Raw genomic sequence first — 13,016 nt, 5'->3', positions numbered from 1 at the left:
TGGTCCTCTCTCTCTCTCTCTCTCTCTCTGGGCTTTCAACTTGGAGAGACGTGATTGATCTATAATATTCCATATACTATATAACATATAATATATATATATATATGTATACATGTAGAGCAGGAGAAGAGAAACGAGGGCAAATTGCAAAGTATCGAGCAGCTATCGATTTCACGCCTCGCGTCAGTCTTATCTCGAGCAGACATCGGTTACTGGGTTTACACCCTCGATTCGCTTTAATCATGGGAAGCGGAAGCGATCCGAGCCCTGTCACCGATCGCGAGTTTCTTCTTCGCGGTAATTGGCAATTAAGCAATTCCCTGCTACTCCCTGTACGCGAGGTATATATATTATACGCCGTTGGCCTATTTACAGCCGCGGCTCCTGCGTCTCTCAACGTAAATTCGCAGAACGGAGCTATGACGTCACTGGAAGCGTCATACTCCTCCTACCCCCATGCAGACTTTCCGGAGCGAGCGATCAATGACGCGACCTTGCCGGCATTACCTTTTCACGTTAAAAGCATAGCCCACTGAAGGGGCGGTGGCTGTGTGCCCTGTAACTTGGCAACCCCGTCTAAATTTAGCATCGGTTCCACACACTCCCACTCTCTTTGTCTTTATATATATATGTATATGTATGCGTCCCTCTTTCTCACTCGCTCGACCATCTCGAACAACACAGCACCTACGTCATCGGCGTCTTCCTTTGTCCATCCTGCAAATCGGGTGTGAAATGAACGACAAGACAGATTTAAGTAAACGATCCTGTATTCGTGACAAATTTCCTTGGTATACAGAAAACGGCTTACAAGGGTTTCATCGTATCACGTCACGGAATATATGGTGCGGGTTCATTACGGTACGTAAAATTCCTCAATTTACATCTCCCGCAATACTGGAAGACGCTTTCTCGGAGTCGGGTCATAGGTCACTCTCTCTCTCTCTCTCTCTCTCTCTCTCTCGCGCACTCCCTGGCTCTGTCGTACATACACACGCGTCATACACACACGCATACAGAAAATTAAAAACGCAACGCTCATATGTTTCTCAGTTTTCATACGCTTTTTCCACCGAGGACGGTGCGCTAGTAAATATCACTATAGTGTACAAAGAACACACCAAGTAAACGAGTACAACTTCTATCCGTCGTTCGGATGATTCGTCAAAATTGATATAGGGCTTCTCATGAGCAAACACGATCTAGCATCCAATGATGAGAGGAGGGAGGGAGTAGCTCAAGATACATTGGGGAAATTATATTGTATATTATATAATGATTATTATTTGTCAAAGGGATTAACACGCTCGTATTAAACAGTATATGTATATAGCTCTCCTGCAAAAGATTTATTGTAACATTGGACGTGGTAAACGCGAGGAATCGTAGTTTGGCACGAGAACTTTCAGGATCTCCACTCACTTATCTTGGCATTTGCTATACCTCTATAATATGTCTTGCAGAGTACATATATCGAATTATATAGGTATGCACGCACGCACGCACGCACCCACGCATACACGCTCGCACAGTCCCTCGCACACTTGAAAACGACGCATACACACGCAAGGATACATAAGAGGATCATTGAATTTTTGATAAAGTAGTACCACCGTCGTCTCAATTTTGATTATAATATATTTTTGGCACACGATCTTAGGACTTTGCAATATCTCTATAGATTATATGTATACATCTCGTGTCGGAGAATCTCGGCAGTAATAAGATATTTGCAGCTATAGAATGTTGGTCGCACATGCACCAATCCCAGGACCATATCGTGTACTACGTGTTTCATTCGCTTACAATTATTTACAATGTACAGATACAATCGGATGTTGAACTCAACAACTTTTGGCAGTGTTTCAACGCACATGATGCGATGCTCGGGTAGAAAAGTTTGCGCTTGTCGGAGATGAGATAACGAGATTTATACGAAAGAAGCTCGCGCTAATGTAAAGTTTTATAAAAATCAGTTGCGAAAGCGGTACGAGAGATTGGAGATTTGCGCAGTGTTCAGCAGACGTATTCAGGTTTGGTGTCGCGAGCGGTCCAGTGACGCGGGGAGGCTGGCGTCCACGGTACGGCGACGTCGAGGGTCGCCACGCTCGGTCGACGAATGAAGAATATCCCACCGCGTTTCGGGCTCTTCGGCGGCGATTCCGCGAATGTCACGCTCCTTCTCTTTGGTTTCCTCGATGTTGGTGGTGGTGGTGGTGTCGGCAATGAGATTGCTGGTGACGCTCCTGGGCTGTTCTCCACGAGGCTTACACCTGAGTATGTGTATTGCTGTGCACTTGATCTCCTTCCGTATTTCCAATCGCGTTCGCTGGCGCGTAGTACTGCAAATTCACTGATGTCATTATAAATTCATTATTTACAAATCGCAGCTTTATCAGAGTGTCTTTCGTTCGGTTATTTGCGGAAAGCGATGTAAGCGTTAGGCAATGAAATAAGCTTCCGGGGCGCAGAAATCATACTCACGTGCGGTCCCGGGAATGGCGCATGCATCCTCAGTCTAACTCTGCAGTCCGTACCACTAAAGAGAAAAATCATAACAGAGAGGAGTAAGAAAGAGAGAAAGAGAGCAAGCGCAAACCAAGCGAGCGATACAAGCGATGGTTGTTTTCGTGTATTAGCAGCTTCAACTGCAGTGTACGTTTATAATACTCTACAGATCCCGCTAACTTTGTAACAGTCTTCATTTTTTGTACACTCTCCTCTCGCACTTACCCGGCCATTGTCGAAATCACGGCCACCTCCGATGGTTAATCTGGCTTTTGCCTTCATCGCGTCCGACAAAGGAATCTGAAAAATATCAGCAAAAGAACTTTAGAGAGGTGTGAACGTGCGAAACGCGAGAACCTACCTTTGCTCTAGTCGCCTCGGAATGGGATTTGTAGCAAAATTCTATCAGTGCCACCATTAGCGCGACTAGCAGACCCCCGATGAGAATATAAAAAATGCCAGCAACGTTGCTAAGCGATAATTCGCTTCTGGATGCATCGGCCTTGTCGCCGTGTCTGCATTCCGTTCTGTCGAACCACCAACGGTTCACCAGTTTCGTCAGTTCTCCATTTTCCTTCAACGATAGCACCGCTAAATTTATGCTGTCCCTGTGCACAGGTTTTATAATTAGTAAATCAATTCATTATGAAAAATATTTTTATATCACATATATATATATACACATATAAAGAAGAGGAAGACTAACTTCAATGGAGAATTCAGCGGTGTTGCCACACCAAATCCTTTAGCGTCCAGATGTCGACCGACCTTCATGGTGTCGCAGGGCTCCCGCTCATTCACGTATTCGTTCTTCGGACTCTCGATCAACAGGGCGTACTTGCCTTTGCTCGTACGAACTCTTCTTATACCCTCGTCGTACGTCTTTACGAAAACGTTCTTCCGCGAATTCATAAACTCCCACATCTTGCTGTAAAGATTGATCTGGGATTTCTGGAAAAGACGGACGGAGAAGGGAAGAAGAACGACGAATGAAACGTATTCTCTCTCTCTGGTAATTGGAAAGAATATGTAATTACTTGAGCCGGTACGATATCGGGATTTCTTACTCGAAAAAAATCCCAGGTTGAGCCGTGGGAGAGAGTCCCGTACTGCACGTCGGTTTGCGAAGCGAGATCCTCGGCCGAGTTGATGGGGGTCACCATCCTTTCGACCGTGAGGAACGCTGCGAGATTGGCTGTGTACGATGACAGCAGGATCAACGTGAAGAACCACCAAACGCTGCCGACTATCCTACCGGATATGGACCTGCCACAACGATAATAATTCTTATATATATTGATACTGCCAATAATTTCTAATAACTCGAATCATATTTTTGTCTCTCTGTCACATCAATGAAACAGTTTAGAAATTGGTTTATTAAAGGGTGCGCTATAGCCATCTGGTATATAGTTGTACCGTGGTGAAATATCGCTGCCCTGTTGCATAAAAGCTCCCAGAGCAAACCACAAGCTATTGAGAATGCTGAAATCGTTCGCCATACTGGAATGTGGCATATGGTGGGACGAGACTGAAGGGCAGTGAGGGTGCGAATGTCCGGAGTCTCCTCGTCCTCCTCCCATCGATCCATCTCCCAGTCCAGATACCGTTAAGACCCTCCATTCGTATGGTGAAAATCTGCAGGATAAGAGTACGTTGAATGTAACTATTTACTTTATTTTCTCTCTTCTTCTCTCCATCACCATTGTTTACTTTACCTCGACACAATGAAAAGAACGATGGATACTCCAATATACGAGAATATCACGCAGACCCAAATCTCTTTGCTCAGAGGATTGAGGAAGCTGAATACACCAGGCTTCTGCTTCATCGGTTTCTTAATCATTATGCTAATACCAAGAGCCATAAATGGTTTGCTGAAATCTATCACTCGTTCCCTCTCGGATGTAATGGTCATCGGGGCAATAGCAATATCAGCTTCCTGTTAATAGAAAAAATATTTCCAGATAGTAGGAGTTACATCAATGATACTTTGTATTAGTAACAGCTTTGTGAACACTAGTACAGTGATATTAAGATAAGTAGACGTAATCGTGCCTTTGGCATTATCCAACGTTATAAATTCTATTACTTTTCTCAGTGTTATTTTTGTATACATATGCAGTTGCACAATCTTACTTTCATTGTGTAACTATATAGGTATTCACGGAATGAATGTATACTCACATGCCTGATCAATTCTCCAACCATTCCATCCCATCCACCAGCTACTTCCGGATTCTCCGTCCCGTATTTACCGTCCTTCACGATTCTCAGCTCATCTTTTCAGAGAAAATATTTTAAATAACCACCCCAGAATACACACTGATTCGCTACTCCATCTGCTACTTACAATTGATTCCCAGTTTTTTAGCTATCAAATCTGCCAGATCCTTGCAATATCCTTCGTAAGCGTCGTTGCCCACCAGGAGCTCGCCATTTTCCGACTTTTTCTTCATGATGTATGGCTCTTCCTGCATCAGTTCGACATTGATGGATTAACAGAATAAAAGATTAATGTCAATACAATATACATAAGTAAATATATCGTGGATAAAATTCTGCCGAACGAACCAGAATCGTGCTGACTATATACGTTTTATTCTTCTCAATGTCCGCGTGAGGTCGCAGTCGAACGTATTTTGCTGCCACGGCTTGGAAGCCAAGCTCGTCCGTCCATTCAGCAACCTACGAGAGCGAATACGAGTGGTCAAAAGAATATTTGCCCAAAATCAATATTTTTTAAACGTCTCACCTTGACCATGGCGCTATTCACGGTCATCTCAACGACGTGAAGAGTATAATTATGACGACGTCCGTCATTGTTGAAGTGTATCTCACCAGTGAGTCCTTCCACTTGAACCTTTCTCAAAGCACTCGAGATCTTCTCACCATATTCAAAAGTAATCACTGCTGAACCATGATTGCTGCAATAAGATCTAGTCTCGTTGCTCGTTGGTCCGATTCCTGGCCTTCTCACGATAATCTTCTTCTTGTTCGACAGTTTCGTAAAAGCCTCCACGAGAACGAACACAGCGTCGTACATTAATGCTGCTGGAGCCTGTGCAGCAATAATGTGAAAATAATTGTTTTTAACAGTAGAAAAATCCAGTTTCATTAAAATGTTAAATGTACAGCAAAGACGTATTTACAAAATTCATTTATAAGAATAATATTAAAAAGTGGAGTCTCCGTCTGGTCTTACAGAAATTGACTCGCGTCCGGCTCCTGGGAAGCTCAGAGGATCCTGACGATGCCACTGATTGAGGAAGTCCTTGACATAGGGTCGAGTAGCATCGACGATACGAAAACCAGTGATATTGATGGCTCCATACTCGATTACCTCGCTCTCCCAACGGTCGTCCATTATCTGTGTTAATATGTTTGTCAGTTTCATTCACTTTTTTTGCTATTTCTAGAATGCGATTCAAACTTACGAGACCGCTCAGTAGGTAATGATACGTTCGTCTTCCCAACGTAACGTCCCTCACGTGACTGACAACGATATCCTTCGCCATGTCGGTTGGACAGTCAAGAACAACGTACTTGTTGGACCAGCTGGAATCAATGCAAATCCACTATCATTCGTGATCCAACGTTCCTCATTGGCACAGCCAGCAATTACCGATCAAGCTCCTCCAGACTCCGCAGTAAATCGATCGCCTCTGACATGTTTTGTATCCTCTTCACAGTGTCCACTTGAAAGGACTCGTTGCCAGGTTTGAGACCTTGATAGATTTGCTGCAGTCGAAGAAGACCTGAAAACAGTTACGTGATATATAGTAATTTGCTAAAACGTCATTGCATATTGCTAAAAGTTGGTGGATCATGGGAACGGTCTAAAAATAAATAAGAAAAGTTTCAGGAAAACGTTAAAATATATTTCTCAATTTTAATACAATAATCAGGAGTCTGTGAATCATAGTTCCAATTGAATCTCTTCGAGGGTTTTCCCTTCGGTTTCAGGTACAAAGAGATACAAAAGTATCCAGAGAATAAAAGTGATGATCGTGTAAACCCATAGGGGAGCGTGCGTTCCGAAATTTTTTTGTGCCATCTGAAAGAAGACAGATTTTATAGTACAATAAAATATATAAATATAGTAGATATAAAACGAGATGCAATCACCTGATAAAATTCAACATTAGCTGCTGTCGTGATTGCGTAATAGAGAGCAGAATAAATAGCAGCTGGCACTTTGACGTCGACAGGGAAAATCTCCCCGATGTAAGCAAGTGGTATGGGATTGAGACCCAGGCCGTAGGAAAACACATAACCAACGAGAAATACTGTCGGAAGCCAAGTGAAGTTCTCAAGGTCGTAGCCACTGTTCTTAAAATTAAAGAAAATAGCTAGGACCAGCAATGAGAGGAAGCAGCTCGGTGCTGATATCAGAAGCAAGAGCTTCCTTCCGGTTTTCGGTAGCAGTCCAACGCAGAAGGAACCACCCAGTACAATGGCACATCCGGTAAGAATGATACTGGCGTTTGTCGATATACGAAATCCAGCCTCGTCGAAGATGTAAGACTGGAATGCCAAAATCGGTGCAGCACCTGTGAGGCTCATGGCACTCAAGAGTATCGTGCTGATGGCAAAGGCTCTTCTGTTCCGCCGACTCATACACATTTCCCTCAATCCTCCAATCAAGGTCATCTTCTCGGCTCGCTCCTCAGTAGCAACGATTCTTTTGACCTCCTCGAGTTCTGCACCAACGTCCTCCTTGGCCAGCGACCATTTCAGCGTCCTCTCGGCCGACCTCAGTCTGTTCTTCTTCGTGAGAAACACGGAGGTCTCTGGTAGCCAGATAAAACTAAGGAGAAACACGATTGGCAAACAAACAGCCATCATAGCTACTTGGAATCTATCCAGTATCAGCCCAAGCACGTAAATCAACAGCATACCGATATTCAAGAGAACTGCCAATAGCGTTCCCAAAGGACCCCTGCTCCTCGTGCTGCTAATCTCACCAAGATACATTGGCATAACAGCGTAAGTAACTCCACAACCAATACCAGCCAAGCATCTTCCCAACAATAACAGTCCTGTATCTCCTGCAAATCCTATGAGCAGCCACGAAGCCACCTTTGGCACGGTCCCCACAATGAGGGTCCCCTTTCTTCCTATTCTGTCCATGAGGAACAGAGGCAGCAGGGATCCCAGTCCCAGTCCAACGTACATGAAATTCACCAGCCATGCTATCTCCTCCTGGTCGATCCTCAGAGGATCCGAGCCATTCGATAATCTCGCTATTGCCGGCGTGCTCCAGCCTTCGTGAAGACCACAATCGACGATCAACAGATTGCCTGAAACTTTCTCTCTCTTTTCTCCATATTCTTCTGCTCCTATACTCTAGATCCACGCTAGACTTACATACTACGCCGATCAGTATTTGCCTGCACAAGCCTCGATCCATCTTCCTCGATCGGTAGAAATTCCTCCTGCAAAGAATTTCACTGTTTTACTGGCATTCTTGCGCAGCTGCTATATATATATATACAGTATTCTTACCTTCTCCCGGATGTTGACAAATAACACTTCACTTCACTATTGTCGCTGCAAGAGCAAACTCGTTATCGTCGATTTACTCGAGTCGAAGCAAGGCTCAAGACTGAACCGACTGGCCGATTCACCGAGTATGAATACTGCGAACCGGCTCAGGTTCAGCGACGACGATGACTTCAGAGGTTGCGTCACGAGGATTCGAATAAAATTTGAGGTCCGTGACGTGGATATGCTGGGGAAGTCCATGATGCGGTCGAGAGGAAGAGAGACCGGTGTATAAACACAGGTTTGGGAATCTTACCAATATGGGAGTTGGAGAACCAAGAGGAACAAAGAGAGAGAGAGAGAGAGAGGTATGCAAAGATATAAACTCTCTGCAGGTTTAGGACTCTTATCGTTACGAGGCCTGTAGATGCAGATGACCCTCGAGAGGAAGAAAAAAACACCTGGGACCTCCTTACCATCGTGAGAATCGTAAAGGTAAATGATTTTCTTCCATCCATAGTATCGCACAGTGTCGATGATGGCTCGATGATAATCCGGACGCATGCTAATGGCAAACTCCTTGATTCCTGGCGACGGTGTCAGAATCTGCAAGAATACAGGATTTCTTTATTCTTAATTAATTATTTCAATTAACGCCAGTCATTTTATTTTTAGTACAGCGCATAGCGAAGCCTCCGTGCATCGTCCTTGCAATATAATTTATCTTCCGATAGAAAACCGGATAAAAAAAACCGGTTTCCTTGGTTTTCTAGTCGAGTAATTCTTGCACGATGCTCTTTAGTTGTGTACACTGTAAAAGTGTTCTCGTCGTATTTGTTTACCTTCTCGTTGATCTTCTCCGGGAACCACGGGGTTACGAATGGCATTTTAAACGTGTTGCTGTAAGAGTGCAGGGTATCGAAGGAATCCGGACTAACGGCTCCCAGCATCGAAAATACGCCTCTGCTAAACTGATTGCAAACTGTAAAAAAAAAACACACATTTTTTATGTATTTTAAAATGCGTTTCGAAGGCTTATTTCAGCAACTATTTTTTTAGAATTGTACAGCGATCGATGAATATAATTATAAAACGTGAATACCTCTGTGTAACTGTAAAGGATAAGGAAATTTTTGCAGAACCTTTGAGAATCCTCAAACTATTCGATCGCGCTGCAAGGTCCCATGCGAAATTTCGATATATTTGATAGTCGCGAAGTTAAACATAAATGTTTTCTGTGTGATTAATTCCAGCGTATTAATTGGTGATCCCTGTACAATATTTACTTCGTTTAAAGTATTCGTAATTATCGATAGTAATTAAATTTTTGATAAATACGAAAATAAATACAAATATTTTCTTCGCGTATAATTCGACCGTATCGATTGATGACTCTAGCACAATATTTACTTAATTCCGAGAGCATGTAATCACGGACGGTGATTAAAATTTTGATAGTTGGAAAAACAAACGGAAAAAGATTTTCTTCGTGTACAATTGCGGAGCGATATTAACTCTGGTAGCTCCTGTACGATACTTACTTAATTTGGAAAGTTTGTAAGCATCGGCAGTATTAATTACATCGACGAAGGCCTGTAATTCGAAACGGCCATCCCCACCCCTCCTAGTTACATTCTGATTGTAATTTAGCATCGCAAACTTGAATGCGGATTGGACCTCGTCGGTTCCTTGTTCAAAGATGGCACCTGGAAAAAGAATTTGGTCAGTGTCGCGTCTGATCCGATCTGGTCTTAGTCTACTATATATTAGAAGGGAGAGGATCGAATGTGTGCGAACTGCGAGGAGGCACAGGGCCGCCAATCGATAGCCACGCGGCGGCGCGGCTCTCGGTTCTCGGCGCTCGGCTTCCTCACTTGTCAACGTTAACCTTTCGGCAAAACATTATCGCTCTCATAAATAACTCAAACGAGCATCCAGTGCCCTTGCAAATTCTCCAAACAGGCCTCGTCTTATAATAATTCGAGAAAGCCAATAAAAAAATATTTACTTTGAGTTTTCGCTTCATTAGCGATCGTTGCTGAGGCTAATGATGTCGAGTTATTATGAGGATAATTCATGCGTGAATTGGGTCGCTATAAAAGTAGCGTAGCTGCGTAATTCGCCTCTCGGATGCACGCCGCAGATATTTTTGATATTTTCTACTGAATTAATTTTCTTCCCTAGCGTGTATAGAAATTTCATTTGGCGAGGGACAGCGGAGCTTAAGGTCGTCTTTTCGACGACGATCGTCCTTCTATTTGCTTATAATGAGCCAGAATTGAGAGCGAATGGAAACAAGTAGAAAAAGATATTGTGGAGAGAAAGGGGCTGGGACGAGGCGAGCAGAGAGAATCGATCGTATGCGCGCGCGCGTTTGATTCGCACTCGCTCTCGCGCAGCCTCTATTTACACGCTTGTCCGATATATTTTTCTCTGTGTGTAAATATCGTTGGGAATCTGTATGGGAATATATATATATATATAAGGTCATTCACAGTAATGAGAGATATTAGGAGGATGGTTAATGAATGGGAGTTTCGAGATACAAGAGGTAGTGGTCAAGCTCGATGATGGGTCAGACGTGTGTCGAATGCATTTTTGCATGGATATCTGTAACTAAATATCGTTTGGAATCTTTGTGGGAAAATGTACAGTCACTGGCTAATGAGAAATATGACAGAGATGGTTAATGAAGTTTTGGAGCTGTAAGAGCAAGTGGTGAAGCTCGACGATGGGTCGGGCAACGTGTATCAAATGCATTTTTGGGTATCTATAAATATTGTTTGGAATCTCTGTGGGAAAATGTAAAGTCACTGGCTAATGAGAAAGTTGATAGAGATGGTTAATGAAGGTTTGGAGGCACAGGAGCGAGTGATAAAGCTCGAAGATGGGTAGGACAATTTGTGTCAAATGCACTTTTGGATATGTGTAAATGTCGTTGAGATTCTCTGTGGGAAGATATGAGGTGGCTTCAAGTGAGAGAAATATCAGAGAAATGATTAACGAGGTTCGGAGGCATATGAGCAAATGGTGAAGCTCGACGAAGAGTCAGACAATGTGTACGCGATGTAAATTTGGATAAGAAAAAATATCGCTGTGAATTTTTATGGCAATACGTATTTCGGTGGTAAATAAGAAATTTCCTAGCGATAGTTAATGAGACATTAGGCGAGCGAGTGACAAAGCTCGGCGAATGGTCAGGCAAAATATGTACAATGTTTCTTAATTTGAATATGAAAAAATATCGAGATAAATTTCTACGAGAATACACAAAGTCAGTGATAAATGGGACATTTTGCAGCGATATTTAAAGAGATATTAAGCGAACAAGTGATAAAACTTGACGTAGGGTCAGACAACTGTGTTCAATACATTTTTGTATATGAGAAAATATCGCAGTGGATTTCTATGAGAATACATAGGGCTGCTGGTAAATGAGAAATTTCATAACGATAGTTAATGAGAATTTATGCGAGCAAGTGATATAACTCGACGAAAGGTCGGGCAACTATGTGTGTAATGTATTTTAGGATTAAAAAATATCGCAAAGAATTTCTATAGAAAGACACAGAGTCACTGATAAATTAAAAATTTTATAACGATAGTTAATAGGGGAATTACGCTAGCAAGTGATAAAACTCGGCGAAAGGTCAGACAACGTGTACGGAATGCATTTTTAATACGGAAAAATATCGCATAGAATTTCTACGGGTCACTGGCAAATGAGAAATGTCACAGCGATAGTTAATCAGAGATTGGAGGCACGCGAGCAAGTGATAATGCTCGGCGAAGGGGTCAGACCACGCGCGCGGTACAAACCTCTAGTTATAAGATTAAACCGAGTCATTGACCGCGACCAGCGCAAGTTTAACCGCGGTTTTCCACGTTTTTGCATTTGTTCAATTTTTTATAATGGTTTTACCAACGAGCTTTCCGATAGGAGCCAACGCCTACTCGTACAGGTTAATTCATTGACTCTGCTTCACTATAGAAGCAAGTCGATGAAATTTCGCTATTCTCATGAATTATCATTAAACGATGACGGCGTCAGGCTGAAACTCTCCGAAAGATCCATCGGGCGAAGCTTTTGTACTCAAAGTTAATCTAATATTGACTCAGGCGTTCTAAAAGCTACCTGGATGCCTCTCTTATTAAGCTTATTTATACTTGTAGCGAATCGTTCATGCGAGTAGACAATATTTTCGGCTAGATCCCTGAGAGAAAGATTTGCGAGTAGTGCAAGTCAATGTTGTGCCAGCCGTTATGCTATTTAGAATTAATAGAGCGAACGGGGAATCACGATTGCTCGTAGGATATGATTTTGCATTTGTAAATTCATACAATTAATTATGCTACATGACAATATATCGAAATGCAAACCGACCTAGCCAGATCAGCCCAACCCAGCCAAACCTGAGAAATACGAGTTCCAATGCGTGTCGTAACCTGCTAGCCTACTCTACGGGGAATCTGCAAAGATTTTTATTTCCATACAAAGGAGAAATAGAGTAAGAGTAAGGGTAAGTGTAAGAGTGGTGTGTGTATGTGTTCATGCATAAGAGAGTGTCTGTATATATGTAGCTGTGAGTATGAGCATCAGAGTAAGAGAGAGAGAGAGAGAGAGAGAGAGAGAGAGAGAAAGACTCACCTAACGGGATGATGGGATCGGGAGAGGCCGCGGGTAACAGCATCAGAAGGACGGTAAACGTGGCAGCCATCGTGATGGAAGCGGAAAGAGGCTTGGCGGTGCTGTGTAGTCCCGCGTTTTTTTGACAGCTCATCTTCCAGATATCACCGAAGAGAAGAGAAACGAGCGCCGATGGACCAACGTTCGAGGTTAGCCACCGTCGGGGCGACGACAATGACGATGACCCGCCCGTTTCAACATAAAGAACCGGGAGCATCTTTCACGCTCCGTGGTCTCATACAAACTGTTCGTTTCGCGTTACGTTTGCTTTGAGACAGCGCACGGTGGCAGATCCAGTCAGCGAGTCAGCCTCTGCAACAGGGGAGTTTCAGCT

The 13,016-nt window shown here is 43.2% G+C and overlaps 2 protein-coding genes across 6 annotated transcripts; both read right to left on the bottom strand.

The window, feature by feature from the left end:
• Positions 1-771: 771 nt before the first annotated feature.
• Positions 772-13,010, bottom strand: LOC136777697 (glutamate receptor 1-like). 4 transcript variants are annotated; one of them, XM_066734195.1, is made up of 19 exons: positions 12,644-13,010; positions 9,537-9,701; positions 8,838-8,977; positions 8,472-8,601; positions 6,134-6,266; positions 5,946-6,066; positions 5,714-5,878; positions 5,264-5,569; positions 5,083-5,196; positions 4,862-4,982; positions 4,696-4,790; positions 4,227-4,450; positions 3,928-4,146; positions 3,546-3,774; positions 3,215-3,459; positions 2,870-3,116; positions 2,734-2,808; positions 2,485-2,539; positions 772-2,342 (listed from the first exon to the last, which is right to left on the bottom strand). In XM_066734195.1, exons 1-18 carry the CDS (start codon positions 12,897-12,899, stop codon positions 2,519-2,521), a joined length of 3,006 nt encoding a protein of 1,001 aa, XP_066590292.1. In that variant the 5' UTR covers positions 12,900-13,010; the 3' UTR covers positions 772-2,342; positions 2,485-2,518. The 4 variants fall into 4 exon arrangements, with proteins under 4 accessions (XP_066590292.1, XP_066590293.1, XP_066590290.1 ...); XM_066734196.1 differs by having other exon boundaries at positions 3,576-3,774; XM_066734193.1 differs by lacking the exon at positions 2,485-2,539.
• On the bottom strand, positions 6,354-8,223 carry LOC136777712 (facilitated trehalose transporter Tret1-like). 2 transcript variants are annotated; one of them, XM_066734224.1, is made up of 4 exons: positions 8,017-8,223; positions 7,879-7,946; positions 6,637-7,827; positions 6,354-6,565 (listed from the first exon to the last, which is right to left on the bottom strand). In XM_066734224.1, the coding sequence occupies exons 3-4, from the start codon at positions 7,684-7,686 to the stop codon at positions 6,428-6,430; spliced, it is 1,188 nt and encodes a 395-aa protein (XP_066590321.1). In that variant the 5' UTR covers positions 7,687-7,827; positions 7,879-7,946; positions 8,017-8,223; the 3' UTR covers positions 6,354-6,427. The 2 variants fall into 2 exon arrangements, with proteins under 2 accessions (XP_066590321.1, XP_066590320.1); XM_066734223.1 differs by having other exon boundaries at positions 6,637-7,811.
• Positions 13,011-13,016: the final 6 nt, after the last annotated feature.

The sequence above is a fragment of the Prorops nasuta genome, unplaced genomic scaffold, assembly GCF_024137725.1.
Source record: "Prorops nasuta isolate Cenicafe-Biocafe unplaced genomic scaffold, Cenicafe_Pnas_1.2 PNAS00011, whole genome shotgun sequence".
NCBI lineage: Eukaryota > Metazoa > Arthropoda > Insecta > Hymenoptera > Bethylidae > Prorops > Prorops nasuta.
This window is presented reverse-complemented; position numbering and strand designations above follow the sequence as displayed.

Excerpts from the sequence above, each read along its gene's own strand:
- LOC136777712 (XM_066734223.1), bottom strand. The coding sequence starts at position 7,921 with ATGGATCGAGGCTTGTGCAGGCAAATACTGATCGGCGTAGTAT. Across the intron at positions 7,812-7,878 it reads AATACTGATCGGCGTAGTAT|GCAATCTGTTGATCGTCGAT; the intron begins GTAAGTCTAGCG and ends AGAAAGTTTCAG. Across the intron at positions 6,566-6,636 it reads CTAATGTTGAATTTTATCAG|ATGGCACAAAAAAATTTCGG; the intron begins GTGATTGCATCT and ends GTCTTCTTTCAG.
- LOC136777697 (XM_066734193.1), bottom strand. The coding sequence starts at position 12,899 with ATGCTCCCGGTTCTTTATGTTGAAACGGGCGGGTCATCGTCATTGTCG. Across the intron at positions 9,702-12,643 it reads CGATCCCATCATCCCGTTAG|GTGCCATCTTTGAACAAGGA; the intron begins GTGAGTCTTTCT and ends TTCTTTTTCCAG. Across the intron at positions 4,451-4,695 it reads TTGGAGAATTGATCAGGCAT|GAAGCTGATATTGCTATTGC; the intron begins GTGAGTATACAT and ends TTCTATTAACAG.